Source organism: Oreochromis niloticus, linkage group LG15 (genome assembly GCF_001858045.2).
Source record: "Oreochromis niloticus isolate F11D_XX linkage group LG15, O_niloticus_UMD_NMBU, whole genome shotgun sequence".
In the NCBI taxonomy this organism is placed as follows: Eukaryota; Metazoa; Chordata; class Actinopteri; order Cichliformes; family Cichlidae; genus Oreochromis; species Oreochromis niloticus.
Genome location: NC_031980.2, coordinates 25,010,047 through 25,037,815, shown reverse-complemented (window position 1 = coordinate 25,037,815; position 27,769 = coordinate 25,010,047). Strand labels below are relative to the sequence as shown.

Genomic DNA, 27,769 nt, shown 5'->3' with positions numbered 1-27,769 from the left:
ACAGTCTAGTGGTCACTTTATGGATTTTGTTTGAGTCTTCCTGCCATTTAGTGGTGAAATCTCTTAAAGCAGGCACTTAAGAGGAGAAGTTTTAACCCCAAACATAACATCCTCTGTTATTTTATCACATTTCTTTGTTGCCTGAAGATATTTCATTTCTGTTTATGGATGTAACCTGACCATTAGCTGAACTCACAGGTCCTCAGGTGTCAAAGGTCATGCCACTAACTGCCTGTCATACGCAGCTGCAGCTTACAGAGACATGTATGTTTAAATGATTATTCATTGTTCTTCATGTTTATAGAGGAGCATCATAAAGGATAAATATTTCTCTTTTACAGTCACATGTGTTTGCATCACTTCTCAGGTTTGCTTTAACATGATGGAGGAATAAGTAGTGCAGTGTGGTTTCATGCAATCACATGAAATAAAGAACAAAGAGAGTCTACAAAAGTATAAAGACATATATTATTATTCACATTCAGGCATCCATATTGAAAACTCTAACATTACAACTCGAGTGAGTACACCACTGTGCAATATCACTACAATATGTATGTTTCTATGTACTGAGTATCTACTGCCATGAATTTTCAAATACGTGATAGGTATAGATACCACGAAGTATCTACTGTTAGGGATAAAGTTTTTGCATTTTAAAGTCACAGGCATTACAGCCTCACAGAGAGCCAACAGTGAGCAGCACTTTCTGAGAATGGAGAGAAGAAACTTCCTTAAACAGGAAGTGACCTCAGGGAGAACCAGGCTTCGTCATTCCCTCATCCAAACAGGCTGTGGTGGTTTCATGTGGGGTCCAGCTGCCATGACCAACCACAAAAACGGGAGTGAAGTAAAAGATGTTGGCAGATTATATTCATATTTGAATCTCTGTGGACAGCTGCCCAGCCTGAATCCCCACAGCGAAGAGCAACGGTGCAAGTCAGTGAGTCAAACTGCCAACATTAGTTTGTTAGACCTGGGCAAGTATGATGACCTTTGGTCTATTTTAAGAAAAAATAGAGCAACACAAGAACACAAACACAGACACTCAGTCGAATGGAAACGGTGGTGTCTTCCATTTAGAGGACTGAATCTGTCCCACATCCTCCACGTACACAGATTTCATTTATTTATTTAGTTTTTTGCTTTCACAGTCAGCCTTGTTGCAAATGTGGAAATAATCATATGATGTTTCTCATTCTTTACATTCACCTTTAAAATAAAGGTGAATGTACAGAATGTTAATAATTAATGTTGGATGGGTTTTTGTTACTCTGACATCATGCCACCGTGTTTGTAATCTGAACAGTCTGTCTTTGTTTTCGCACCTGCTCACTTTTATTACCTGATAGAGCACAGCAGTGTCCTCACTCTGTACCAAAACCTCACTACTCCAAAATATTAAAGAAAAAATGTTCATTCTATATTTTATAACCACATTACAAAAAAAGAAAAACAGAGCTGTCCGGATATTTAACTGATTAGAAAGCACGCTCTGCAGCCGAGGTTCGAAGTTTAAAAGTCAGACACATCGCTTCCTGTTAGAACAAACTGGCAACTCTGTGTGGTGAACTAAAATTATAATAATACATGAAAACACTTCACATTTTACACTTCATGATGTTCATAACAGCTTATTTGTAATCAGAGAGAAACTCAGAGAGCAACAGAGGCCACGAGGAAGACGCAGACAAATCCAGGAGCTCAGGATTAAAGTTATAATATGCTGCTTTGTTTTACGATAAAAGTCTGAATATTATAAAGTGATGCTAAAATAAAAAGACCAAGTTGTGGCATATTTAAGAATAAGTTAGCATTTTTACAAGAAGAGTCAAAGCATTTTACTGTTTTGCTGACGTTCTGACATATTTCAAGAATAAAATTGTTTTGTATCTGAGTCTTTATATTTTTAGATTAAAAATCATATTTGTAGATTAAATAAAGTCTATACAGATTAAAACATTAGATTTTTTGATTACACCACTGAAGCTGTAACTCAGACTCATAACACTGTAAATATGGTGTTTTTGTCTGAAAGCTTTTAATCCACAGCTATTGTTCAAGCTGAAAGCTGCAAAAACAGGAACAGCTAACACAGATAACGTCTCGTGGTTGTACGAGTAACTGCAAGCAGTTTAGAATTTATCACCGCTGTATCCATGGAAACAAGCTTTAGAAGACACAGAGGTTTAGCCTTTAAGGAATCTTTTCATGTCAAATCACGATAAACTCTTTTTCTGCCACGTGGATCTGCACACTCACGGTTGATCAGATTTGTTGTGCTCGTCACGTCTTTCTCTAAATATTAAAAATTCACCACTTAGTTCAGTTTGATCGAATGAAATCACGACTTTGTTCTGATGTGATTTCATCGTGCTGAATGACCTGAAATTGATTTTATTTCTTCTACTGGCCTCGGGGTTTTGCTTCATCGTTTTCTCAGATGAACCAAGCCTGAAACACTCGTGAGATTTTATGATCGTAGAATGATTGACTGTTTTATAAGTATTTCTGTGGAACAAACCAACCAAATGAATCAACCTTAGATGATCCATAACATCCTTAACTGAGGTAGCGACCCTATGTAGCTTCTGTGGCAGACATATTTGAAACTCATTTGGAAAAACTCGAAACTTCAGAGATGTGAGGTTTTCACACGCCGGCTGCTCTGGAGCAGTTTCTGGTCCAGCCTTGATGGAGACATCCTCCATCTTTCTGTGCTGTAAATAAGCTGCAATCATCCGGTAACAGAAAATTCAACTCCCTCAGCTCTAAAGAATCTGAGCAGGGCAGGATGCCAGCTAAATGTTAGAAAGATGAGTTTGTAAGTGATCAGCACTCCTGTCCTAACGCTTCACTGTCGTTACATTTACACAAACACACACTGTACATGTCCACGCCCGGTCCTTTCGTTCTCATTCATACATCAATGACTTCCATCAAGAGGGGCTGGTGTCACTGGTTGGCTTCCTCTTCCTCAGGTCTGTCTGAGTGCGTGTCTGCTCCTCTTTTCCCAGAATGCAGCTTTGTATCCTCTCAGCTGTTTGTCCGTCTTCCTCTTCAAAGGAGCGTTCTCAGCTCTGAGGACAAAGAGAGGACACGTCTCTGAGTGTTCTCAGTCAACGATGTGTCTTCGATAGTGTGTGTGTCACATGTGCTGGTGCTTACCTTGGTTTCTCCTGGACGCTGCAGAACTTCATGCACTTGGCATCCCCTGAATCCATGCAGCGGCAGCGGCTCAGCTCTCTCCTCACTCGCACCGATCCGAAGCCGTAAGGCACCAGCTGGCTGGAAGAGTCAGAGTCAGATATTCACTGTCAGATATGATGGACGCACTCCAAACATGCAGAAAACACACTCGCTGTTCTCCTGTCGGTTGTCAGATATGTGCAAAGTCTGTGCAGCACAGCATGATCACGCCTGCAGCAACTCTGGCTTCAAGTTAAATCACTACCTGATGGCATTTCTGAAATATTTTGGTGTTTTCTGTTCAGAGGGAGGAACTGATGATGTGCCCACAATCTTTGTGTATGACTGAGTAAACAAACTCCTAAAAGGTCTGGTTCCACATACATCTGTACTCTCAAATGTGCAACAAATAGGTCCAACAGAGCAGGCAAGCTCTGCTCTCCTGCAGGAAGGACCTGCTTACAGATTTCCTTGTTTACTTATTTATTTATTTTTGCCTGTCCCGTTTGGCTCTTTTGCCATCAGAATTATTGTCTAAATGCAAAGAAAGATGCCCAACGGATTTACTTTACCAAATGGACCATCCCAGCCTTGCCGTATTGGTCTATTTGATTCACCTTTTATTGTTTATTTTATTTTATTTTCACTTGCTAAATACGGGACAGACTTGACTGGGGAAAAGAAAGGGGAGAAAGAAAGAGGGAAAGAGGGACGGGGATAAAGGGCAAAAAACAAAAACCAACAAAATAAGCAGACAAAAAATACATATATCAATCACCTGGATCACCTGTTGAGAAAGAAAAAAGATAAAACAAGCAGAAGAAAAAAAGAGAGCAACATAATAAACAACATCACGATAATCTATGGGAATATAACAGTAAATACTAAATATTAAACATTATTGTGCAGCATGTAAGATCGACAGCGCACAGTGTGCTTTGAGGTAGGAGCCAAAGAGGGTGTAGTTTGTGTGTGTGAGCAACCGTGTGTACACCTGTGAGCATGAACGCGCTTGTATTTAAAAGGTTCCTTCATGTAATGATCTGCTAGAGGGTGTGGGGGGCCACAGCCCCGTCCTCCAGGGCATGAAGCAGGTATGGAGGAGATCAAGACTCCAGACATCCAGAGGCCCTCAGAACACAAGAGACCAAGGAAGACCAACAGAGGGGCAGCCGCGCCACTATCCCAGAAAGAGCTGAGGAGAGTCCCAGATGAGGAGTCACTCAGCAGCCGCGGAGCAGAAGCCAGGGGGGTTGCAGTGACGTGCCCGTGAGCTCCGCCGGCAGCCAGCTGTGCCAGAGTGACCGAGCCCCAGGCCGAGAGGCTGAGGGCACCCCACCCCCGAAGTGGCCCGAGCGAGCCCCAGGCTCCAGGCCCCAACAAACAGCCACCAGGAGTGAGCCGGTGTGTACCTGGACGCCCATCCCTGGACACAAAGAACCACCAACGCACCAATGTCTGAGGGCGTCTGCCACTGGCAGGGGAAGTGGTGGGGGGAGATAGGCCTCCAAACCTTGGAGGGCCTGAGATGTCCCCAGAGAGGTGGCGTCTGATACCCAACCTGACATATAGACACAGACATACAGGCACACACAGATACAAACATCCATTCCCACCCTCATGCTCTCATATGCAATTACTCAACACTCACCCAACGTGGAGACAGACATAAATAGACGCTGTACACACAATCACACTCCCCAAGCGTACTCTAAGAACCGGGTCTAGGTACCCTTGCCCCTGGAGGGGGAAACTGCACCGAGACCCAGGTAGTGTTACCATTTTCCCTGCGGTGGGGAGAAGCAGACCGCCCCGACTCTGCAGCAGCAGGGAGGCCCCACAATCCAGACCCCAATCAGACGGTCAACTCCTCCTCCCAGCCCCCCCGCTCCAACAGGCCGCAGAGAACGGGGGTGTGTGAAGACTCCAAACCTCCCTCCGCCCGCTCATATGCAGTGTTGATGCATGTGTGTTCTAAGGTGCATTTAAAACCCAGGAGGGCATGGAGCTACCTGCCAGAGAGCAGCAGGTAAGCGCATAGCCCCTCCTGATAGCCCTCAATGTCTACATCTATTTAAAATTGAGAGGTGGGCAACGACGCCAGGGGTGAGGCTGTACACCCTGATGGTCTTTTGGATTCTGTGTAGCATGCCCACCCCCAAGATCCTATATGTATGTGTTATGAGAGTGTGAGTAATGTGAATGTCTAAGTTGTGGGATAAAATTGAGGCACAGGCAACCAGAAGAGGACAGGGGAGGGATGCCTCCCCTGCACCCTGGTGACACACCTTTACCCCAAGGCCCTGCATGTGTGGGTGATTGTGGTGGAGCGGGAAGAGGGAGGCAGCTGGAGATGGGGAGGGAAGGAAGGGAGGGGCAAGTGACCCCTCCCTGGGGCCAGCTCCCCCGCTGACCCCAGTAGGCACCCCCATACTCTGCAACCCGCCAGGGAAAGGGGGCCCAGGCCCATCCGGACCGGGGCCCAGTTCAGCAGCGCCGCCTGGCCCCACAGAGCCCGGGACAGCCCACCCGACCCCACCACAGAGAAAACTGCACCCACCCTGTCATCCACTCATCTTCCAGACTACACAAGACAATAGACGCCCAGGCTGAGATCTTCCTCCACCTCTCCTATATCTCCCCCTCCTGCAGAGTGAGTTCCTGAAGAGAGGAGACCTCCTGCAAGAGGTTTCCTTGTTTAGATTTAAGGGAATTTTTAGAAGAGAGGTTGAACGGGGCTTCATGCACTGGTGCTTGTAATAAATCCCAGTCTTTAGGCAGAGTAGTTAAAGCTAATCAGAGCCTTTGGATGACCGCAGTAATAAACATGCAGTTTGTGGCACAGTTTACACTGCTCTGCATGCAAAAAAATCCACAGGCGACAATGTTCAGTCAGACTTTTGTGGAACTTATCAGCATTTTGATTTTGAGCCGAATCAAATCCAAATAAATGTCACACTGAAGAACACATACCATATAGACTGGACACTGAAAGCTCCAAGTCTGTATGGTCACATGGATTCTGCTCTGAGTTTTGGACTGCTGGTATGTTTGTAGAGAATATCACAACCATTATAGCAAATCCATCCTGGTATGGCCTCTTGAAGAAATGGCGGTTGTTAAGCTTTAGCATCACAACCAAAGTAAGACTGTGCTTCCAAATCTTATCGATACTTAACGTCAGTTTGTTTTGATGTGAAGCGTGTAAAGCACAATTTTACTGTTGTAGCTGTTGCAGGTGAAGCTAAACTGAGTTAAAGAGTTTGACCACACTAGTCATAGGTAACAAGCTCAAAAAATTATGATATTTACTCAGTTCTCCACTAAACTAACATGATGACTGAGGACGGTGATGAATGGCAGCTGACATTTCCATATATGTTAGGAGCAGATGATCCTGTGCGGTCGGTGAGCGAGGTCACGGTTGAGAAATACCCCTTTTGCGTCTTCTGAGCTAGAAAGAGGTCATCCATCCTCTTTGGTGCACGATCTCAGTCGGTGACTCTAGCTTTCTCATTGTATTTTACCCTCTGTTATTTAAGAAGGGTTATTATTGTTATCATTATATTTTTTGCCATTTTTCTGATTGCAGCTATATTCATCTGTGAGCGTGCTGCTGATATACAAGAGCAATAGTGCTTTCACACTTTGGCTTAAAGGATGCGGTCCTTTAGTTCTGTTTGTTTGCACTGATGTGTCTTCAGATCATTTACTGTTCATCTCCAACCTTTGCTCTTACTGGCATGTGAGTGTGAAATCTGTCCATACGTGACAGTGTGCACACCTCTGTCAGTTTTGTCTTTCAATAAACATGAACATTAGACATAATTGTACAAAATCTCGGGAAGTTGCACCTTTTATGTTACTTTTATAATGAACATTATGACATGCTCTCTGTCAATACTGTCGACAGTTCACAGTAGTTTCAAAACTTCCGATGATGCCCTTCCAAGCGGTCCGAGGATACATGTGCAAGGTCGTGTGATAAATGAAGTTGTGGAAGGCAAAAATATGAATGTGATGCTCCACGGGTGTTCTGACCTTGTGCTAAAAGTAGAGATGGACCGATCCGATATTACGTATCGGTATCAGTCCGATACTGGCCTAAATTACTGGATAGGATATCAAAGAGAAAAAAAAATGTAATCCAATCCATTAAATATCACAAAAGCACCTCAGAAAACTTGCAACATGGTGTAACTCGGCTCATAACGTTAGCACGTTGGAGCAGTTTGCGTCATGTGATTGAGCGGCTGTGGCCTGGTTGAGCATTTGTAGCCTCGCTGCCAACCGGCATTTCATCTCCGAGAAAGTTATCCCAGAGAGAAGTAAAGCAAGTGTGTAAGTTCATCTCTGAATGTTTGTAAAACATTCCAGCGTTAAGCTTAACAACCGATATACAGAGCGACTGCCTCTTCTCTCTCCTTCCCTCTCCTGCTGCTACTTCAATCGTGAAACTGATTAATGATCAGCTGATCGGCTTTTCTGTCGCGAGTCCGTCTCTCTTGTTTGTTTATCGCATACTTTGCGCCAGAAAGAGGAAACCAGCGGCTAAACAACAGCAGCACGTTTAAGCTTGATAAGCTGTTGTTAGAATTGATCTAATATTACTTTCTAGACCAGGATCCTTTTCTACGTAGCTGACGGCTGGTAACTGTGCAGGGGCGGGTCTAGCAAAGTTTAGCCAGGGGGGCCGATAGGGCATGAACAGGGAAAAGGGGGGCACAAAGACATACTTTTCTTTCTTATTCTCATTTAAAACATCTAGCTTTTAATAAATAATTGAATCTGAATCTTGCAACCAAAGTTTTAATCTGATGTAAAATGTATAGAAGTCCATTACTGTATATAGTAACTATTAAGTCTAATATACCCTAGTAAGCTATAGTACTTTTGGGAAGATACAATCAGTGCAGTCTGCAATTTTGTTGAAGAAAAATGTTGAATCTATTTAATTATTGAAAAAAATAATTTATTTCTGTGCATTTTTTTTTTTTTTTTTTTACATGTGCATTAAATTAAAGTTGATTACGTCGATTAAGCATCACGAGGCGGAGGGTGGGGGGTGGTTCCCTTTTTTTTTTCCAGGGAGTTGGCAACCCTATTAGTTTAATATTTCTGCTAAGTACTCTTTAAAACACCAGAATAGGAAGGATGGTGCAGGTTTAAGTTTATTAGCTTGATGAGTGCTGCTGAACTATGAAACATTTTGGGTGCAGTGTATTTTTTGAATACAGGTATAGCAGAATAGCTTTAGTGTTATGTTTTTTTAAAAACTTGACTATGAACTTATATACGATGCAGCAAGATATTAAAAGACAGTTTTATTAATTAAAAATTACACTATATCGAATTCATATCAGTATCGGCAGATATCCAAATTTATAATATCGGTATTGGTACCGGACATAAAAAAGTGGTATCGTGCCATCTCTAGCTAAAAGTAGCTCCGTTTTTAGTTTCGCCCTAACGGTGGATTAAGATCTCACTCTTCCAGGTGAAAGCTGGTGGTGTGGCTAGGCTTACTTTTTGCACTTGTTCCTTTACTCAGTCCCTGAAAAAAAGACTCTCTGTGGAACACATGCAGACAGCTGTTGGTACACTGCTCCAGAGTTCAGCTGTTTGTAATTATCTGTCACTGAAACAAACAGCAAGCATCTGCACCACATTTACGGCCAAAGACGCAACAATGCTGCTTTTTTTTTAATATACATTGAAACTGATATATCTCTCCACAACCCTGAAATCCGATCAAATATGTGCATGTGTAACTTCCTTAAAAACTTGTTTCAGGCGTTGTTTTTACTGTGCAACTGCTAACTGGTGTACAATAAATAAATTAAGCAAAAACCATACACAGTTAAATGAATAAGTCAGTAGTTTTTATACAGATGTACCATTAACTCGTGTGCTAATATTTTAAAGGTGAGTAATTTGATCAAATGTAATAACATATTCAAGTTTCAGTCGCTTAGATATGTGTTTGTTTGTGTGGGGTTTTATTCTCCAGCTCAGACAAAGAAGAAGATGACCTATGCTACACTAATCAGGCACACAGGTGAGATCATCACATACAGAGGCTGCAGAGCACAATGGTAATGATTCTGCAGCACATTGAGTTTATATCTGAAACTCAATACAACATTATAAAACTAAACCACGTACAAATGGGCAAGCCCAACCTGGCCCTGCTTTCCTTTTGTCAGATTTTCTAATGCCCACCTCACCTGGTCTGAAATGACATGAGATTGGACAGAATCTCACATCACAGAGTGCTCCCCCTGCTGGTCTAAAATCAGAGCCGGGAGGGGGAGTGAGAGTGTAGTCCCCTCTGAGACTGCTTCATTTACAATTTGCTGAAACGCTACTGAGGATCTGTCTGTCCAGAGATGCCAGAAATATGTCTGCTGGAAAAATGAAGAAGGAAAAAACAAAATTTTGCTGAAGAAATTTATGTTTGGTGTTTAGATTTGGGCCAGAATTTTTGCGAAACAGTGTATATTTTTAACTTTCTGGATCAAAATAAAACGGCACGCAGAGTTAAGAGAGATATATCTCATAGGTGGAACTAACAACAGCCCACAGATGTCGGAAAGATGACAAACTCCCCTTCTAGTTCAGCCAAGAGCATGAATAGCTATCTTAATCTTTAACAGTGCAATCCTTTTTGAGGTTGAGCTATCAGGCAACGTTCGCAGGACACCAGCCAGAGCTTCATGTGAGCAACCTGTAGAGATCAGTAACCGCTGATAAATAATTCAAACTTTCCAGATAAACCAGGGAGCATTCGGCTACAGCATGCACATTGATGCCCTGCGGTCCGAATTGAGTCCCTGCTTCAGACCTGCAGTCAAAATTCTTACCTCTGCTGCTGGTTTGCTATTTGTCAGTATTCCCTGGGCATGTTAAACGTCTGGAACATATTCCCCAGCAATCCATCAGTTACTTCCAAAAATGTACTCTCAACCAGAGTTTCATTTAACTGACTTTCAGACCTGTATTACAGCCAGACCACAAACATGACTTAGAATGACTGAGGGCGTTTATTTTCCAATTATGTCCATGTTAGTGCCCCTTATTGTGTTCCACATATCTCGCTGTTTGAGTAGCGTCTCTGCAAACAGCCGCAGGAGTTCGTTTTCCTGATGCGTGGCTGCAGTGATTCAGCCCGCCACTCATCCGTCTGGTGCCAGCGAGACTGCCGAGACAGCCTTCGGCCAGGCAGCAGGTTTGAGGAGGCTCTGCCGCTGGATTAGTGGCAGAGTTAACTAGACCACTGGAGGAACAGCCAGCAGATGCTGGTGGCTCACCAGCAAAACACTTATCTCAAAACAAAAGGGCACATCCGAAAATAAACCTTCACTGATGGTAAAAAAAACATCCTCTACGTCTTAATATTACAAATATTTGGAATCAGTCTACATTTCAGTTTGAATTATCCTGACTGGAGATCTGAATGGCTTCCCCTTTTCCTTTCTCTTAATTAAATGGCAACACATCTGGCTCTCGTTGCTCTGTGACCAGTGATAAAATGTTACCCTTTCATCTCCCAGCTTTCCTCTGCTCCTCACCCTCCTCCATGAGCACTCCTGTCTACTCATTTCTAAAATATCATTGACTTTCCTCTTTGCTGCTTATTGACCTTCATGTTGTTTTTATGAGTCCGTTGGCTGCACTTGCACTTTTTTTGTCTTTCCTTATGTGTCAAAGGGTTACTGAGCTTCTTCTTTAAGTTACAAGAATGAATAAATCTGAGTGACCTGAACTGTTGAACTGCTGCAATATGAGTTATGGCTCCACTGTTCTGCATACCTACTGAACTCTTCCTTTCTACTTAAGGCTGTATTTATTCCTGGCTATCGATCATATAGATTCCCTATTGGCAGATAATGTGGCGCAGGTTCAAGGTTTTCTTATATAACTCTTATATAACTACACAGTATATATGTATTTTTTGATATTAGTAGTAGGATCCAAACACTGAAAAACCTACAATAACACAAATCAACACTTCACTCTTGATTGCAGCGTTTGCTCACAGAGCAAGCTCTGTCCTCACATCTGTCTGCATTCCTGAGTGTTTGGCTTATTTCTGCTGCTCCGTTTCCCACAGCGTGTCTTCGTCTTGTCTTTTTCCCCTCACACATAACCAGTCATGGCAGATGGCCGCCCCTCCCTGAACCTGGTTCTGCTGGAGGTTTCTTCCTGTTAGAAGGTAGTTTCCCTTTCCTACTGTCGCCAAAGTTCTTGCTCATAGGGGGTCATTCAATTGTTGGGGTTTTCTGTGTAGGGTCTTTACCTTTCAGTATAAAGCCCCTTAAGGTTGTGATATGATGTATGTATGCTGTATAAAATTGAATTGAAAAGTGGATTAAATTAATAAATGATTTAATTTTTTTTGTACATTGAACACATGGGCTCAATGTTTTGGTAACTGGATTAATCTGTTTGAAGTCTTTTATTTTTAAGAAAACCAAATTTTACTTTTGTCTTCCTTGTAATACTTAATGAGATTTAGAAAGTCTCTGACTCTCCAGAAATCCTTTTGTCCCAATGATCTACTATCTTTTTGTTCTCCAACTACTGGGAATAAATATCTGGCTAAGACATTGTGGCCATATACCAGGGTGTTATATACTGGCCCTGAGTTATGCTCCAGTTGCTCTCTGAGCTTCCATCACACAGTAACTGCAACAGCACTGGCTGCTGGGAGTTACTGGTCTGGGTTTGGAGGCATACAGAGTCCAGTATTAGTGACTGGAGGTTAAAGAAAATGAAGCACAGACTCTGAAATTTACTCAAAGTATCAATGTAAAAAGTGTGATCATATAGCTCTTCTGCCAGCTATATTTGAACAGAGGAAACTGAACCTCCAGCTCATGTTAATATAATAAAATAATATTAATGAAATGAATTACAAACTTTATTTCATCTTGAACATGTGGTCTATTTCCTGTTACCTACATTGTAGATGGTATGACTTAGAAATAAATAATAATAATTTGTATTGTGAGCTCCATCAATTTGGGTTCTGGTTCACAGATTCAATGCTCTTTGTCAATAAGAGTTAAGATAGCACATCTGAAATTACCTGCCGTGTAAAAAAACGTTACTCCCTTTATGTCTGCTCCTCTTCAGTAGCGCTAACTAGATGCTGCAACAACGAATTGTGTATATCTGCACCAAAAATGGCATCCCAGATAATTATGATCTATTTTATCCATAAAATACATATATTGTAGAGAGCTACAAGTGAAGCATAGAGCTACAAGTGAAGTTATTTTTTACCTTGTTCAACTGTGCAATAAGCAGCAATGATGGATGAACCAGAGAGACTGTCTTTGTTATCTTTCCCTCTGTTTTAGTTCAAATCACTCACATGTGTGGAACTGAAATAACAAGTCAGCTTTAAAATGTAAGGAGTGGAAAGAGATGTTTAGCGTAGGGAGTAAAATGTAGTTATTAAAAGGATGAAGCTGATGGCTGAAATCTGTTGAGACACACAGCATCAGTGTTTCATGGCCCATCTGCAGTGAAAGTGTTTGGTCTGTTTTGGTCTTCTCTTCATTATTAAATATCTTCTGATTTTCACCTTTCTGTATTCCAATAGTGTTTCAGTCTGGTGTGTTTCCTGCCTTTTCCTTCTTTGTCAGTTCCCCAGCGTTTCCCTGTTACTCATTGCTCTACTTCCTGTTTTATGTTGGTACAATTCTGTCTTGTGTATATTGTGTTCGGTCTTTCTTCTTCCCCTGCCTCACTGCGTCGTCTACACCTGTGTTGATTTGTTCTCGTGCTAATTTGCTTTTCGTCTTTGCTGTGACGTCTGTTATCCGTCTTCCTGTTTTCATCCCCTGTATGACTTCCCTTTATATTTATGGACTTTGCTTTCTGCTGCCTTCTTGGACTCGTGCTATGTCTCAATAAAGATTTGCCTTTTGTTTTATAAGTGTGTCCTCAGTCTGCGTTTGGGTCCAGGCATTAAGATGGGCCAAGACCATCCGGCCTTTTGCCAAGCTGTTTCCAAGTTCAGTCTCGTAGATGCGTCTGAAGAACGATCAGATTCATGACGAGCACGTTTTCTACAACCAAACGTGAAGCTAGGAAACGACTGAGAGTGAACCTTTACTTTCTTCTTTTCTACATTAAGCTACACGACCAGAGTGCTTGCAGCATTGGCCCTGGAGGAAGATAAATCCTTTATGATACTGGAGGTACTGAGAGTGATTTAACAGGAAGAAATCTAAAAACAAATATCCTCTCAGTCAGATGTTGTGCACTCAGCAGAGGCCTGCAGAGATAACGACAGAAGCGAAAGAAGATATGATGTGATGTTTGAGCGAGTAGGAGGCTCGTGTGAAAAAAACTTTGGGCTTCAAACTGTCAAGTTCCTGGGTCGGTGACCCAGTGTTTTGTGTTATTATTAACCTTTGATTTCATCATGATTTATCACTGCTAGTCTGTTGGTTTCTGTTTCAGTTAGGATATCCTGATTTCTCATCTTTAGGTTTTGTTAATGTGCCTCTATGTTCTCTTGGTCTTCCTGTATGTTTGTGTGTTTCCTGTTTTACTTTGACAGTCTGTGTTCTATGTCAATATATTCTGTTTTGCTTCCTCCCTGTCTCGTCATGTCTAATTAGGTTTAGCTGTGTGCGTTTCATCATTCATGTTGCCTCTGTGGTCAGCTTTCGTCGTGTTTCCTGGTCTCCGTCCTCAGGTTATATGTTTATGTTTAGTTTTACCCAGTTTAGGTTTTGGTTAGTTTTCTCTGTTCCTCCTGTTTGTAGTTTTTGTACAACTGAAAATAAAAGCTCATTTTTTGTTATCATTCCACCCTCATCTCCATTTGCCTGCACTTGGGTCCCCAGTCTCCCCACGCCTCACCGTCTGCCTCGCCAGATGTGACACAAACATCAATCCCTGACAATTTACAGGAAACTTTCAGCAAAAGATTATGTTTTACTCATTTGGTGTCTGCATCAAACCAAATCATTCCCATAGCAATATATTCTGTTTCCTCCGTGGTATACGCCCACAGGTCACGCGTGTGGAGGGGTGGCTGATAACAGGTTACATTTGGACTTTTGAATAAAGTCTGTTCAGCAGCACAACCCAAATCTCACACTGTGTCCTTCCGTTAAAATATGACCACGCCATCCCTGACAGCATGTCATGTCTGTGAGGAGGGAAAACGTAGATTCTTCACATGCAGGCATAGAGCTTGACAGTTAATTATTGGCTCATATTGTCAGTGACCTCTGCCAAAATAATAATATGTTTTCTGTTGTCTTGCTGTCAAATAAATGAGTCCAAAAACTAGCAGATGTTAAATAAATTGTGTTTGTTTGAGTTCACTGAAGGTGGTTCTGATCCTGGCGTCTCTCTCTTTAGTTTGGATCGCCGCCTTTTTGGATGATCAGACACATCCATCTGTAACCGAGAGGGAAACTCCTCACTGACTTCACTGTTTGTTTGAACACTTGTGAAGGTGAAAATCGGACTTTAAAAACAGCCTTTGTGCTTTAAGTACTCAGAGATTTCTGTTTTCTTCTGGTGTAAAACAGCAGGGAGCCAAAGGATGTCCTTTAAAGGTTACGCTGGTGTTACTCGATATTTTCACTTTAAACAATACAACACGAGTAGAAAAAAAACAACATTATTTCAGCTTGTTCTGATCTTCTGTCTGTGACTCTCCTACCAACAGTGTGAACCTTCAAGGACTGTTCTCGAATGGATAATTTTGTTTAGGTCTACAGATGTGGTTTTTTCCAAGAATAAAACATGCTGTTCACTCTGTCGCGTGCATGTTAGCAAGGTTACATATTTTAAATGACGCTGTGTGTTTAGCAGCAAGTGCTGAAGAAAAAGGAATTGCACTCGGGACTCCCCAACGCTCTTTAGTGGCATCATTAGTGACGGTGGGTGCTGGCAGTGCTCTTTAAAGCGTCTTTATGGTGAAAGCAGGAAGATTACATTTTACCACATGGCTATATTTAGAGTGAGCTAACAGTCTGAGACGGTCCCACCACCACTGGAGCCGGTTTTGGCTAACCTCTGGAAGCTATTTTGGTGACTTGTCTTTTTCTACACCAATTAATTTGGAGTGTGACTTACTGGCATGACATGAAACAGCTTACAGTGCAGTATCCCATTCAGGGACACACTGAACGGTATAATTGCACTTTATTAAAAGGGATGATGCTGTAAATACATATAGTAAAGCTCAAACCAGACTACTTTTTCTATTTTATTATTATTTCATTCTAAGATTTCTACACCATCTTCCACGTTTTTACCTTTAAATCTTTTCATCTCATTATTTTAAACAGGGGTAAATTGAGTTATTATTATTATAACTGTGTCTCATTTCCAGAAACAGTTTAGGATAAAATGTCAACACACAAACGGGAGCAGGCTGTGAGGAGTTAAGCGGCTGTGGGCAGATAAAGGTCCGACCATGATTTCAGACTCTCTGTTGAGTTGGTGTTAAAGGGTTAAAAAAAGCTCTTTTGAAACACGGAGAGGAAACTGAGCAGAAATAACCCTTCTTTAGGAAAGGTGTGCTTTCTCATTAGCTCCACCACATCTAAGCGGTTACTCGTTGCTTGTGCATACTGAACTAAAATGAAGTTAATTGCTACCAATTGTGAAGGGAGCTGCACGCCTACTTCTTATTTGAGGCCAGCCAATTTAAAAAATATGAACAGCTGGACTAGAAAAGACATTCAAGTCAACCTGACATGGCTGTTTCTGGGAACCTTTGTTACTCACTTGTCTTTTCACATAGTTAAAGAAATGAAATCTTAGTATTAAAGCTCAAATAATCAGGCTCCATCTTATCTTAATGACCTTATAGTACCATATCACCCTGTTAGAGCACTTCGGTCTCACACTGCAGGCCTACTTGTTGTTCCTAGAGAATTTAAAAGTAGAATGGGAGGCAGAGCCTTCAGTTTTCAGGCCCCTCTTCTGTGGAACCAGTTTCCAGTTTGGATCCTGGAGACAGACACTATCTCTACTTTTAAGATTAGGCTTCAAACTTTCCTTTTTGCTAAAGCATATAGTTATGGCTGGACCAGGTGACCCTGAATCCTCCCTTAGTTATGCTGCAATAGGTGTAGGCTGCTGGGGGATTCCCACGATACACTGGTTGTTTTTTCTTCTCTCACTATGTTTTAATAGACCTCTCTGCACTGAATCATACTGTTATTAATCTCTGGCTCTCTTCCATAGCATCTCTTTTATCCTTCTCTCACACCAACCGGTCACGTTAGATGACCGTCCCTCCCTGAGCCTGGTCAGGAAGGGTCCTGATCCTGTTTAAAGGGAGTTTTTCCTTCCCACTCTTGCCAAAGTGCTTGCACATAGGGGGTCATATGATTGTTGAGTTTTTCTCTGTACGTTTTATTGTAGGGTCTACCTTACAAAATAAAGTGCCTTTAGGTGACCTGTTGTGATTTGGCGTTGTATAAATAAAACTGAATTGAATTGAAAGCTGAATCAGGCATTAATTAAAGACTTGTTGCAGTGGATGTGACTAAGGCTGAGGAGCTGTTCAGGGGGAACTCTGCCTTTTGCTCTGACCACCTCCCGTGACCCTGATATGGATAAGTGGTTGAGTGTACACATGTATGCTGAGTAGGACTGGTGCTGCAGAGTCTGACTCTCTTAAGGAGAAATATGGAAATGAATCGAGAAACGTAGAGAACATTTCTAGCCTCACCAACCATTCAGAGACTTGAATGGTCAGTGAATGGTTGCTCCATTTCACCACTTTATCTGCCTCAGACTCAGCAGTGAAGCTAATGTGCTAACATGCATGTCTTTGGTCTGAGGGAGAATAAGGGGACCTAAATCCTGAATGTGGTTTTATTCTGAAAATCACTGCCTTGACAAAATAGTGAAAGTTGATCTTATTCTTGGACTGAAGCTGCTGCAGAAGCCTCCCCCCCCCCCGCTAAAGCTGCACGAACAGAGCTTTGTTATCCTTTGGACAGATTATAGACAACTTCTTATCTCGATTTTGTTTTGTCATCACATTTACGGCAGTAAACTTTATCGCAACACTCCAATGTTTGATTACAGAGGAAACAAAGCCTTTAAATGTTTAATATTGTTCTCTCGCAGACTCACCTCGGGGTGTTGACCCAGACGATGCCAATGTGACAGAAAAAAATGCACTCTTTGTCTTTCTGGTTCTCGCAGGAGCAGCGTTTCTCTCGCCGGTGAGCCGTATAGGGGTGTTGCACCGGGGGGCCCTCCTCCAGCGCATAGCTCGAAACGGAGAGGGCTGGAACACACAGGTAGGGCAAGGTTATCGGCTATTAATGATCATCTAATCAAGTACGCAGCGGTTCTGCTGCTTTGTGATGAGTGGATGAATGGGAGATGTTGGCATTAACTCCAGATTTGAGTTCAGAATTCTAATTTTTACTGACAATTCTGTTTCAATATTAATGAAGAAGCCGTGTGAAGCAGCTTTATGAGACGGTTCTCATCTAAAACTGGTTTTGAGGAGAAAGACGATCATATTTTATCCAGATGTCAGTCACTTTGTCTCTTTTCTTTACATTTTTGCTGATGATGATCCGTTGTACCTCGAGTCTGAAGGTGCAAACAGACATTAAAATTTGCCTACACAGCACGTGAATTCCAACAGGTTCTCTTCTTCTCTGCTCTACTATGTATTTGGTCATTATCTGGCCACTTGTATAAAACTTGATGTTTTATGTACGTCTTTCAAATGCATAGAGACAGAAAGATGTGAAGCATCAACAGGAAGAATGGGAATACTGTAGGAACCTGACACTGTGAACCAGCATGTGCAATAAGAATTTTGCCACTGATAATCTGCAAATGCCTAAAAACAATAGACTGTGTATAAATTCTGTAGTCATTTTAACAGGACCCATTGGGCAGGTCCAGTGCAAAAAAGCATACGTTCCCTAGTCTGAAATACGAGCATGTATTAAATAAGCATGGCCACTGGGACACATCAGGAAAGTGTTTACTAGGGTCGTGTATCAACTGAGCAGTAGGGTCAGTTTCTCATAGACCTACTAGAAAGAATGGACATCGCATCCAACTTTCATTCCTGGATACTTTCAGTTATTATATTCAGAAACTATAACGCCAGGGTTTGCTCACATCACCAGCCCTGGGGCAGATTGGAAAACTGGAAAACATGAGACTGAAAATATTGGTTTTAATATCTAGACTGGGTACAGATATTAATGTTTTAATTTGTATTGTGGTTTATTATTCATTGTATTTTCATTTGCTGCTAATAAGAAATATCAACATAAATCAACAGGATACAAATGATGGATGGTGAAGGCGGTAAACATTAAGAAAGTTTAGATGCCCACCCTGAACAGCTGCAAGAGCGGCTAGCATGGCAGTAGAGCTGACTGCAGGACTATAAATTAATGGCCCAACAAAGAGATCCAGCCTGTTGGGGCCATGAACGCCTTTTAGAAATTTCATGGCAATCGATCCACTACCTGTAGAAATAGCTACTCTTAACCTAACTAGTTCATTCACTCACAGCTTTTCCTTTGGTGCACAACAAAGGAAAGACTGTGTGCAGCCTTTACTCTGTTAAAGTCGGGAAATTACTTTATTCAATTTTATAGCCACAAGGTCTTCATCAACACCCCAGAAAAGCACATTCACAGCCACAGTCACATGACACCATGCCCTCCAACAGGCCTGGTGTGAGGGCATGGTGAGAGACAGAGCCATCATTGCCTTTGTTTTTGTGGCGGACACGTCGGGACAACTCCCTGTTCCTTCTCACTTAATTGCACAATGCCCTTAGCATGGATGACATGTAATATTGTACCTGAACACAGACTTACAAACACAAAGACACATGTTCAAAAGCACACGTACACACAGAAAGCTCATAAAGCAGGCAGAGCCCACAGACAGCCTTTGATCTTGTTCTCAGTGCGCACAGGAGAACGTTTAGGCGTCCAAGAGGGATTTACATGATTTACACGTGGAAGCAAAATAACACCTTTTCTCACAATAAACGTAGGTGTAGCACTGTTCTTCACATGGCTGTGTCCCAGAGAATCACATTAGGTTTTTATTCATGCACGTTTTCTAAAGAAGGTTCATAAAGGCTCACATTCCAACTAACCCAAGCCATCATCAGCAGGACGAGTATTCTCAGACACACCAGTCAGTGGAGGCCCTTTTACTACAAACTGGCCAAGCATGGTGGTTACAATAAGCATCCCAGTAAAACACTACTCAAGCAACATTTTCAAACTCCTTTTGGGGGATGCTGAGATTTATAATCTCTCCAGGATTTTCTGGGACTACCCGGAGGTAGACCAGCACGAAAAACCTCCAATAAAAGGCAACATTAAATGGCTCTTTTTAAGTGGCAGATTCCAGATGCCAAAACTTCTTACTCTATATCTGAGACTGAGCCTAGCCCGCCTACGCTCAAATCTCATTTTAGTGAGTTGCGCTGTCTCGAAGGGGGGGACTCTACTATTTGCCAGAAAAGAACGATAGATTAGACGTAAATCCAGGAACAGGAACTCTGTTACCTGGATTTGCGTCACATTTTTATCACATATGCATGCACTTCGCACTGATATAGAGCATTTTCTATATGCTAAGCAGGAGGGTGCTGTTATGGAGGAGTGAGGAGGTTTTATTTAGGCAAAGTACAGACCGGGAACCACACAAAGCCACCTGCTGCTGTTTGCAATGTCAGAGCGAAGTTATTTGTGTGTTTTTGCACACCTGCATGTTTCAGTGCCAGATGGACACATCTGTCAGGACAGCAGCTTTCTGCCAGACGTCACTATGATATCAGACACGACACGATGAAGAGGATAATGGATCTCCTGTTCTGCTTTACTTCACAGTGTTCAGATCTTATTTTTAACCCACGGTCTTTGTGGTAACGCTGAAGTATATTCTGAAAAGGATCTTTGATGACTTTCTTTAACAGGAAACCTTTGGACTGATTTGAAACACTAAATGTGAATAAAATGCCTTCAGAAGAAAACTCTACAAAATGTAAAATGATTTTAAGGCCTTAAATCCCCGCTTAACTTCAACTTCCTAATAGCACTTCAGGCTTGATCCAGACTTCCTGACCTCACAGTGGGGTCGACACCACAGATGTTTTACATCACCTTACTGGTTGGTACAAACTGAGCTGAGGTGTGATCAGTGGAGTTTCAGTCAAAGCAAGAATGCCAAATAAAAGCAGAATCTTTGTTTAAAGATAAAAACAACTGTTAATCTGACAGAAGACAAATGACCTGCAAAGCGTCTTTCCTCTTTATGTAACTGAAGTTGGTGCAAATACACCAGGAATTATATTTATTATTAGTTACTAGTCAAGGTAAAATAAAAAATCTCCAGGTCAGTTCTGGTTCGGCTAAAAGTTTTCGGGAAAGTTCATGTCTCAGTGCTTCCGTATCTGGAGTTTGTCTTGCAGCATGAAGACACTTTAAACAAACACATCTTCCAAACTAGTTTGCACAGTTACTTCTCGGAAAGCCAAGTCAAACTCACCTGAACTGAGGGACTTTGTCTCGATACTGAGGTTTGAATCCATTTGGCATGGAGATTTTACACTTTTTATCCACGGTTCTCACATTTCCTCCTAAAAACACACATGCTTGAGTGTGACCTTTACGTACTGTACATAGACGAGGTTAGACAAGCAGGTTAAAGGTTTCAATCCCGGCCTGCATGAGGAAACAGTCAAATAATGTTGCCTCTCAGATGACTTCAGAGATTTGTCGGGTTAAATCTCTGTGATCAAATTCCTTAATAAAGACTTTCAACTGCTTGAAAGGCCACTCGTTTGCATCAAAAGCTAAAAAAATAATATGACACTAACTAGCTTCACATTTTGTGTTATTGAATTATTATGTTCCTATTCAGTCATTATTATTCATCTTTTCCGAGGCTGTGCCAGAGAATGACTGAGTGAGTGTTGCTTCCAAAATGTCACTTTAGAGCATTGATGTCGAGTCCAAAGGCCAGAAATATGCAAGAAACAAACTGGCATCAACGTCAACCTTTCCTCTCTCAGTTTGAACACGTGGCACCCAGCTGCGCGGTGGCTCGACTTTCTCCATCATTGCTTTTATATTCTTTAACAGAATATATCATACGCATGTTTTATGTGTACGTACAGCATTAGAGATCGCTGTACAGATGCAACCATCCTCGCTGGTTTGCATCTTTGGAACAGAGAGATGAATCCATCGCTCATTTGGCCTGTAAACCTCTGATTAGGTTAAGACATCTGACTGAAGACGAAAGAAGCAGCTTGTTGCAATTACTGCAAAATCGGAGACATGGACATTGATTGAGCGGTCTGCAGAAAGGATAGAATAATACTAATAAAGACAGAGTGCAGCGTGCAGATGTTTGCAGCACTGAGCGTATCACGAATCCTCAAGTTTGTCAGAAAAAAAAAGTGAACTTTTCAGTGCCATCACCTGTTGGCGCCTTTCGCTTCATCCTCACTAACGTTTTGATTACAGGGCTGAGATCTGTCAAGAAGAAATTTGAAATATCATTTCTCATCTTTATTTTATCATCGCAGCCTTCTTTGAACTTATTACCTTATTTAATTAAATACTCATTTTTGTATTACAGGCCAAGATTTTATGACTATATCATGAAGACAAAATGACCTCTGCTGAATGAGGTAAGGAAAAAAACCTGGGGCAATTTTAGGCAGCCTAAGGGTTATAGTTAGGGGTCTGATATTGACTGATGGTGGACATTCAATGGACCACTCACACTCACACTGGGTCGGTGCACAGTCCCAAAGACGTTTGTGTTAATTACAATATTCACAAACCTGCAGAGACAGAGGAAATACAGGGTCTGCCTAGGCTGAGCATCCTCAGCCGATTCCAGATGTTTTTCAAACCTTCAAGTTTCAGGTTTTGCTTGTCTTGGGCAGAAGGCGGCCGAGCCAATGAGAGCTAAGCATCTAATTGTGCCAGAAATAAACAGACAAAAACTGGGTGGGCACGGCTTTATCGGCTGCTGGCACCAATTCTTCAGAGCTTCTCGTGTTAATTCAATCACAAGCAGAAAATATCTAAGAGGAACGCGTTATAGAGAATAAAAGTAAAATGAAAAGACAATTTAATCCACGAGCTGGGTAAGAAGTCGCATCATGTATCACAAAAGTCACGCAACACCACTTTGAGTTTATTCTTCCTGCAGAGCTCACTGTGTGGAACAAGGTGCCAAAATGTTCAGTCAGCACCTCGGGTTCGGTTCTTGTCTGATTTGTGTCATTTCCAGAACCTGAGCAGCAAACTGATGCTGTCTGTCACCAAAACATCATAATGTGAGCTTTAAGAATCTTAATATCAGTCTTGGTAAACATTTGAATCCATAATTCAGATCCATCAATCGTTTCCATATTAGGGAACATTTCAAAGCAGCTGTGACAGATAAAAGTGACACAAACACAATACAAAAGAGAGCATGATGCTCTTAATGAATGCCAGAACAATACTACTACTAATAATAATAATAAGAAGAAGAAGAACAACAACAACAACAACAAATCAGACTAATCTTGAGCTCAGGATAATAAACTTTACACACACTGTGGGGGAAGCACTGTCCCTGAAATGTTACTTGGATATTTGCCAGTCTTGTTCTCTATAGGAGCATGAGTGACATCAGACTTCAAGCTGAATGTTGGTTCTTTATTGTTTCCTTTCCACAGGCAGTGAATTACACTTTATGGATGTAAACATTTAACTTTTCCTGGACCTTATGATCTCGTCTCTGTATTTGGCACCCTTTCAGTCCTTTAAGCAGCTCTCAGTGTGATGCACATTTCCTTTCCCATAATTTGCATTTAGTATTTTGTGATCCTTGAGCACAGGTATCCACATGCCTGTGCATATGAACCTGCATACTTTACGTACATGTGCAAGTATTCATGCAAGCGCGTGTTCTTGTTTGCATCTTTGGCTCAAGAACAAAAAAAACGTGGGAAATGCCAAGAGGCAAACCCCCCCTGTTCAGGATCCTGCATTGTGTGCAGACTGCTGAGCCAAAGTTTAATTTCTTGCCCCTGTTATGAGAGGGTCTGGTTGGCTCCACGGGGTTTGACAATATTTGACAATATGCACACGGATCAGCTGCTAATCCGAGAGCTGGTTGTTTGGACTGGCAGAAGTCAGTGCGCAGGTAGAAGCCTCTCAGCCAGCAAAAGACTCAGTAACATTCAGTCCTTTGAATTCTACAGCATTCATAAACACATGAAAAGAAACAGAAGGTATGCAGTGTTTTTTTTTATTAAGAAGTAAAACACTGTATTTAGTTTGAGCATTGTGGGCATTGTCATCTGTTGTGTTTTTCTACCCTTGGCGGGCACAACGTTCTTGGGAGGTTATAAAAAGGTACTGAGGCCAACATTAAAGCCAGAGTAAACTCTCAGCCTAATTTGGGGCCGTTGAATCTCCACTTTTATTTCACGAAAGGCAGAGTAAAATTACACTTGAGAGTTTAAAAACAAAATACACTTTTCTCTCCATCAACTGTCCCTGATGAAACTCTGAGGGCCACCCTGGACATGTTGCTTTGTCAGAGCTCTTCTGACCTCCAGACTGAGCACAGGTGAGCACAAAGCGAAGAATGGCGAGCGTCAAGTTAGTGATTAGGATGACGCACAGGTTGCAATTTGACGAAGAAATCAATCCTTTCATGTCATTTGCCAAAACATTAGAGTTTTGTGACTTTTTGAAGATTGTCTTTGTAGATTTTTAAGCTTTTTACCAAACAGCTGTTTGACAGCTGATGGCTTGTTTCATTCCAAAATATTTGGGATAGGAAATGTAAAAGAGGGTTACATAGTGGCATAAAGATTGTGTTCAAGGATAGTCAAATGAATGAAATAAATAAAACAATACATCTTTAAAAAATAAACAAATATTTTAGTAAAGTGTTGTGCCCTTGCTACCAGAACAGCTTTCCTGCTCTTAGCTACTGACTGTCCAAATCTACAGATCTCTGTTGGAGATACCAACACCATTCTTCCAAATGCTTTTACTTCATTTGTTTCATTCTAAAGTCAGCTGGCCTGAAATCTGGTGAGCGCCCAGGGTACAAATCCCACCATTTCTTCCTAATCTAAGCATTTAGTGGACTGGGGCATCATTATCCCAGGAGAGAAAGGTGATATGAATTATTACTTTGCATTGATTTGCAGTGACTAGTCTCACTATAAGGAAAAATGGACAGGAACAGAAGTGTAGTGCTCAAACTGTAAGGGTCAGGGTTGTAGTTTTCCTTTCTAATTACCACCCATCGGCACATTTTCAACCAGCTCAGGTCGTTTCTGTCGTTATACAGGCTGTTAGGTTTCATTTAGTGTCCTCAGTGCTCGAAGACAAAGGCTGTGGTGTTGTCTTGTGATTTCAGAGTGCTGCTTTCTCCAGCAATCCCTAATAAGGCTCAGATGTCTGGCTGTGATAGACAAATACAAAACATGCAGCACAGATTAAGACCAACGGGAAGGTGGAGATAGAGGAGACAGAAAAATGGCAAGAAAAACGGTAGACAGTTTGGTAAGTGGAAAAAAAGACAGCTGCAGCCAGAAAAGTAGAGAAAGACTAGGGACAACATGTTGACAGAAAGGTGCTTTAAAAATTCTCTGAGGTCCTCACGCTAACAAAGACTCTACCCAAACTATATTTGTTTAAGATGATGGAGGTAGCATGTACCCGGCAATTCAGTATGCTAAATATTTCATGGAAAAGGCAGCTCCTCGCCTCACCTCAGTCATAAGTAGTACCCTGTGACAGTAATGAGCATGCACACTGCTGAACAAGAGGAAATGAGTAGATTGAGTGTTGGTCAGGACACCCGAAACCACAAGCACTATTTCATAATGACGATTTCAACTTATGTAGAAACAGGAAGCACGCTGGTGTTTCTCAGAATGTGCTCACACTTTATGACAACCCTTATCTTTTTTTCTCAGTAATTCTTGTTTCATAGAGAAGATGTTCAGCCAACTTCCATTTATATTTTCCTTTTAACTACACACTGCTTGAAATGATTACAACGGTTAGCTCTAGCTTGTGGTGTGTAAATGTAAAAGAAAACATGCCACTGCAAGTAGCTACCCCGTACTTTAACCTTTAAGATCTACCTGAGGATGTGGGTTTTCATTCAGCAACACTAAGAGGGTCATACCGTAATGCTGCTACAAAGGCCCGGAGTCGGACTTGTTCTTACCAGGATTACACATAAATGTGCCCAGCTGTACTTCAGCAGGCTGGCATGTGGCGCGCTAAATTAGACTTGATGTCAGGCTTCTTTGACACGTGCTGTACATGTGACAACATTTTTATTATCACAAATATAAATTCATCATGCAAGAATGAGCATAAAGTATGATTTAAATTGGTTAAGCTTGTAAACCCTTTTGAGAAGTTTGGTTGTGTAAGCCATCGAATGCACTGTGTGTGGTTCAAGCCAACAAACCTAAAGACCAAGCCAGGAATTTTTTCTTTGAGAACAGAGGGTTCGCTGGTGAGCTGCTACCTTGACTGGTTATTCCACTTTATGTCTTTGGTGTTTCAAACTAACTCTTTCAAAACACCCTTTAATGTGTTTGTTTTTCATCGCCTGCACCATGAAATTAGTCTGTTTGACAAACCATGATTTTATTGCCAGTGTTTCAATTTAATATTTGTACATTAAAATAACTAATGTATTTTTAATCACTCTGTAGGCTCCTTTATCAAGCCTACAAAGCTTTTTTTGTAAATGACTCTTCTATGATAGAAAGCCTGGTTTAGACTTGTGCAGCAAATTTAGGAGTATGAAAACACAACTCAGCCCTAGTTTTAGAAATGAAAGATCCACGACCCAGTTCTGCAGGTAGACCTATTGAAAAAGTTAAATATCCCAGCCTGCTTTGATTTTTAAAGTCTCTGGCAGGCTCAAACTATACCTCGGGCTAATGTGAAATAATGTCCTTTTGTATTGTTTAAAATTACTTCTTCCTTCTGTGAGGGCCGTACCATCAAGGTTTCTGAAAACATTTTTATTAGCTGCTTCACAAAGATATCTGGGGATTGAATGTGCTAACAGTCTGAAGAACACCTAAACCAGCCATTGTTACCCAAACTCAGCTAAAGCCCAGATTATAGCAGTTTTCATTAAATCCAGTTTTACTTGACACATCAGTCATTTGAAAAATAATTAATTTTCAATGAAAAGGGTTTTACCGCACAGTCCTTAGCACATACAGCTGTAAGACCTCATTCTTCAGCAGCCCTCAGATATGTTAGCTGGAGGCTACAAAAGGTCATTTTGTGTTCATGGTTGGATTTCTGTGTGGCTCACGCTCAGCTTCACTGACTAAATCGTCCCATCTTACCTGACACAGGAAAATGAACCGAGATGGAATAAACGACTCAGAACTGAAGAGCTGCAATGAATGAATCTCATTCACACAAAAACTTTTTCTATGTATTTCCTAACTACGTGCTATCTATCTATCATTCAAACTCCAGTGCAGGAAACCTGGGGTTATTATCATACTCAAAGATATTTGGCATGCAGACTCGAGCAGACAGGGATTGAACCACTAACCTTCCAATTAGTGGGTGATCTGAGCTACAGCCACCTCTAAGTGAACAGCTCTCTGAACTGAGAAAGAGTGAACAGGTATGGCTTATTTATAAGGGTTCCCAGGAGAAAGTTTCTTCTGTCAAAGAAAGTACTTTGGTTGGAGAGCACCAACTGTGAAGCACGGTGGTAGAAGGGTGACAGTTTGGGCTTGATTTGCAGCCACAGGCACTTTGCAGTCATTGAATCCACCGTGAACTTATCTACATAGCAATCTATTCTAGAGTCAGTGTGAGGCCTAAAGTTTGGACTAAAGCTTGGCCTAAAACAGACAACGATCCCAAGCACAGCAGCAAATCTCCAACAGAATGGCTGAAAAAGAAAAGTACTGAGGTAGTGCAATGATCCAAGGTCTGCAATGATCCAAAGTCCAGACCTCAACCTGACTCTAATGCTGTGGTGGGTTGTTAAGCGTGCTGTGCATGATTGAAAGCCCGGCAACTTCAAAGAACAGAAGCAAGTCGACGATATGCAAAGAAAGGTGAAACCATCGTGATGCTGCTCACTGGGTTTTGGTATTTTGAACCTAGAGTTTATTCCAGTATTATTCTCATTGGTTTTTTGGTCCCAGAAAAGATCACATTTGGCGGTGTTTTACTATAACCAGACCAGCCGTTTTAAAACACAAAGCAACCCTGTGTTGGAACATGGTGAGGTTAGAAAGTTACCTTTAGTTCCAGTTTCATCAACATTGATGCATGGGAGAAGTATAAATGTACTTTTGACATTTTTAGCCTGAATTAGACATATTCTTTTTAAAATTGACCGCTACCATGTTTGAAGTGTGAGACGGCCCTCCACAGCTACCTGTTCGCAGGACCTTCAACACAGGAATTTGCTGAAAGAGCAAAGGTATGATTATATATTCACAAGGAGCAGGTCACAGGGTGCCGTGACACTGACACTGTGAAACTTCTAC

At 41.6% G+C, this 27,769-nt stretch overlaps 1 protein-coding gene across 1 annotated transcript in view; it reads right to left on the bottom strand.

Moving 5' to 3' along the window:
- Nucleotides 1-446: 446 nt before the first annotated feature.
- Nucleotides 447-27,769, bottom strand: part of si:ch211-202p1.5 (endothelin-1) — a 28,760-nt gene continuing 1,437 nt past the window's right edge. The window contains exons 2-4 of the mRNA XM_005452462.3: nucleotides 17,320-17,476; nucleotides 3,169-3,288; nucleotides 447-3,080 (exon numbers count right to left, since the gene is read on the bottom strand). Coding sequence (XP_005452519.1) covers nucleotides 2,978-3,080; nucleotides 3,169-3,288; nucleotides 17,320-17,476 — 380 coding nt within the window. The 3' untranslated portion in view covers nucleotides 447-2,977. The remainder of the gene's footprint in view (nucleotides 3,081-3,168; nucleotides 3,289-17,319; nucleotides 17,477-27,769) is intronic.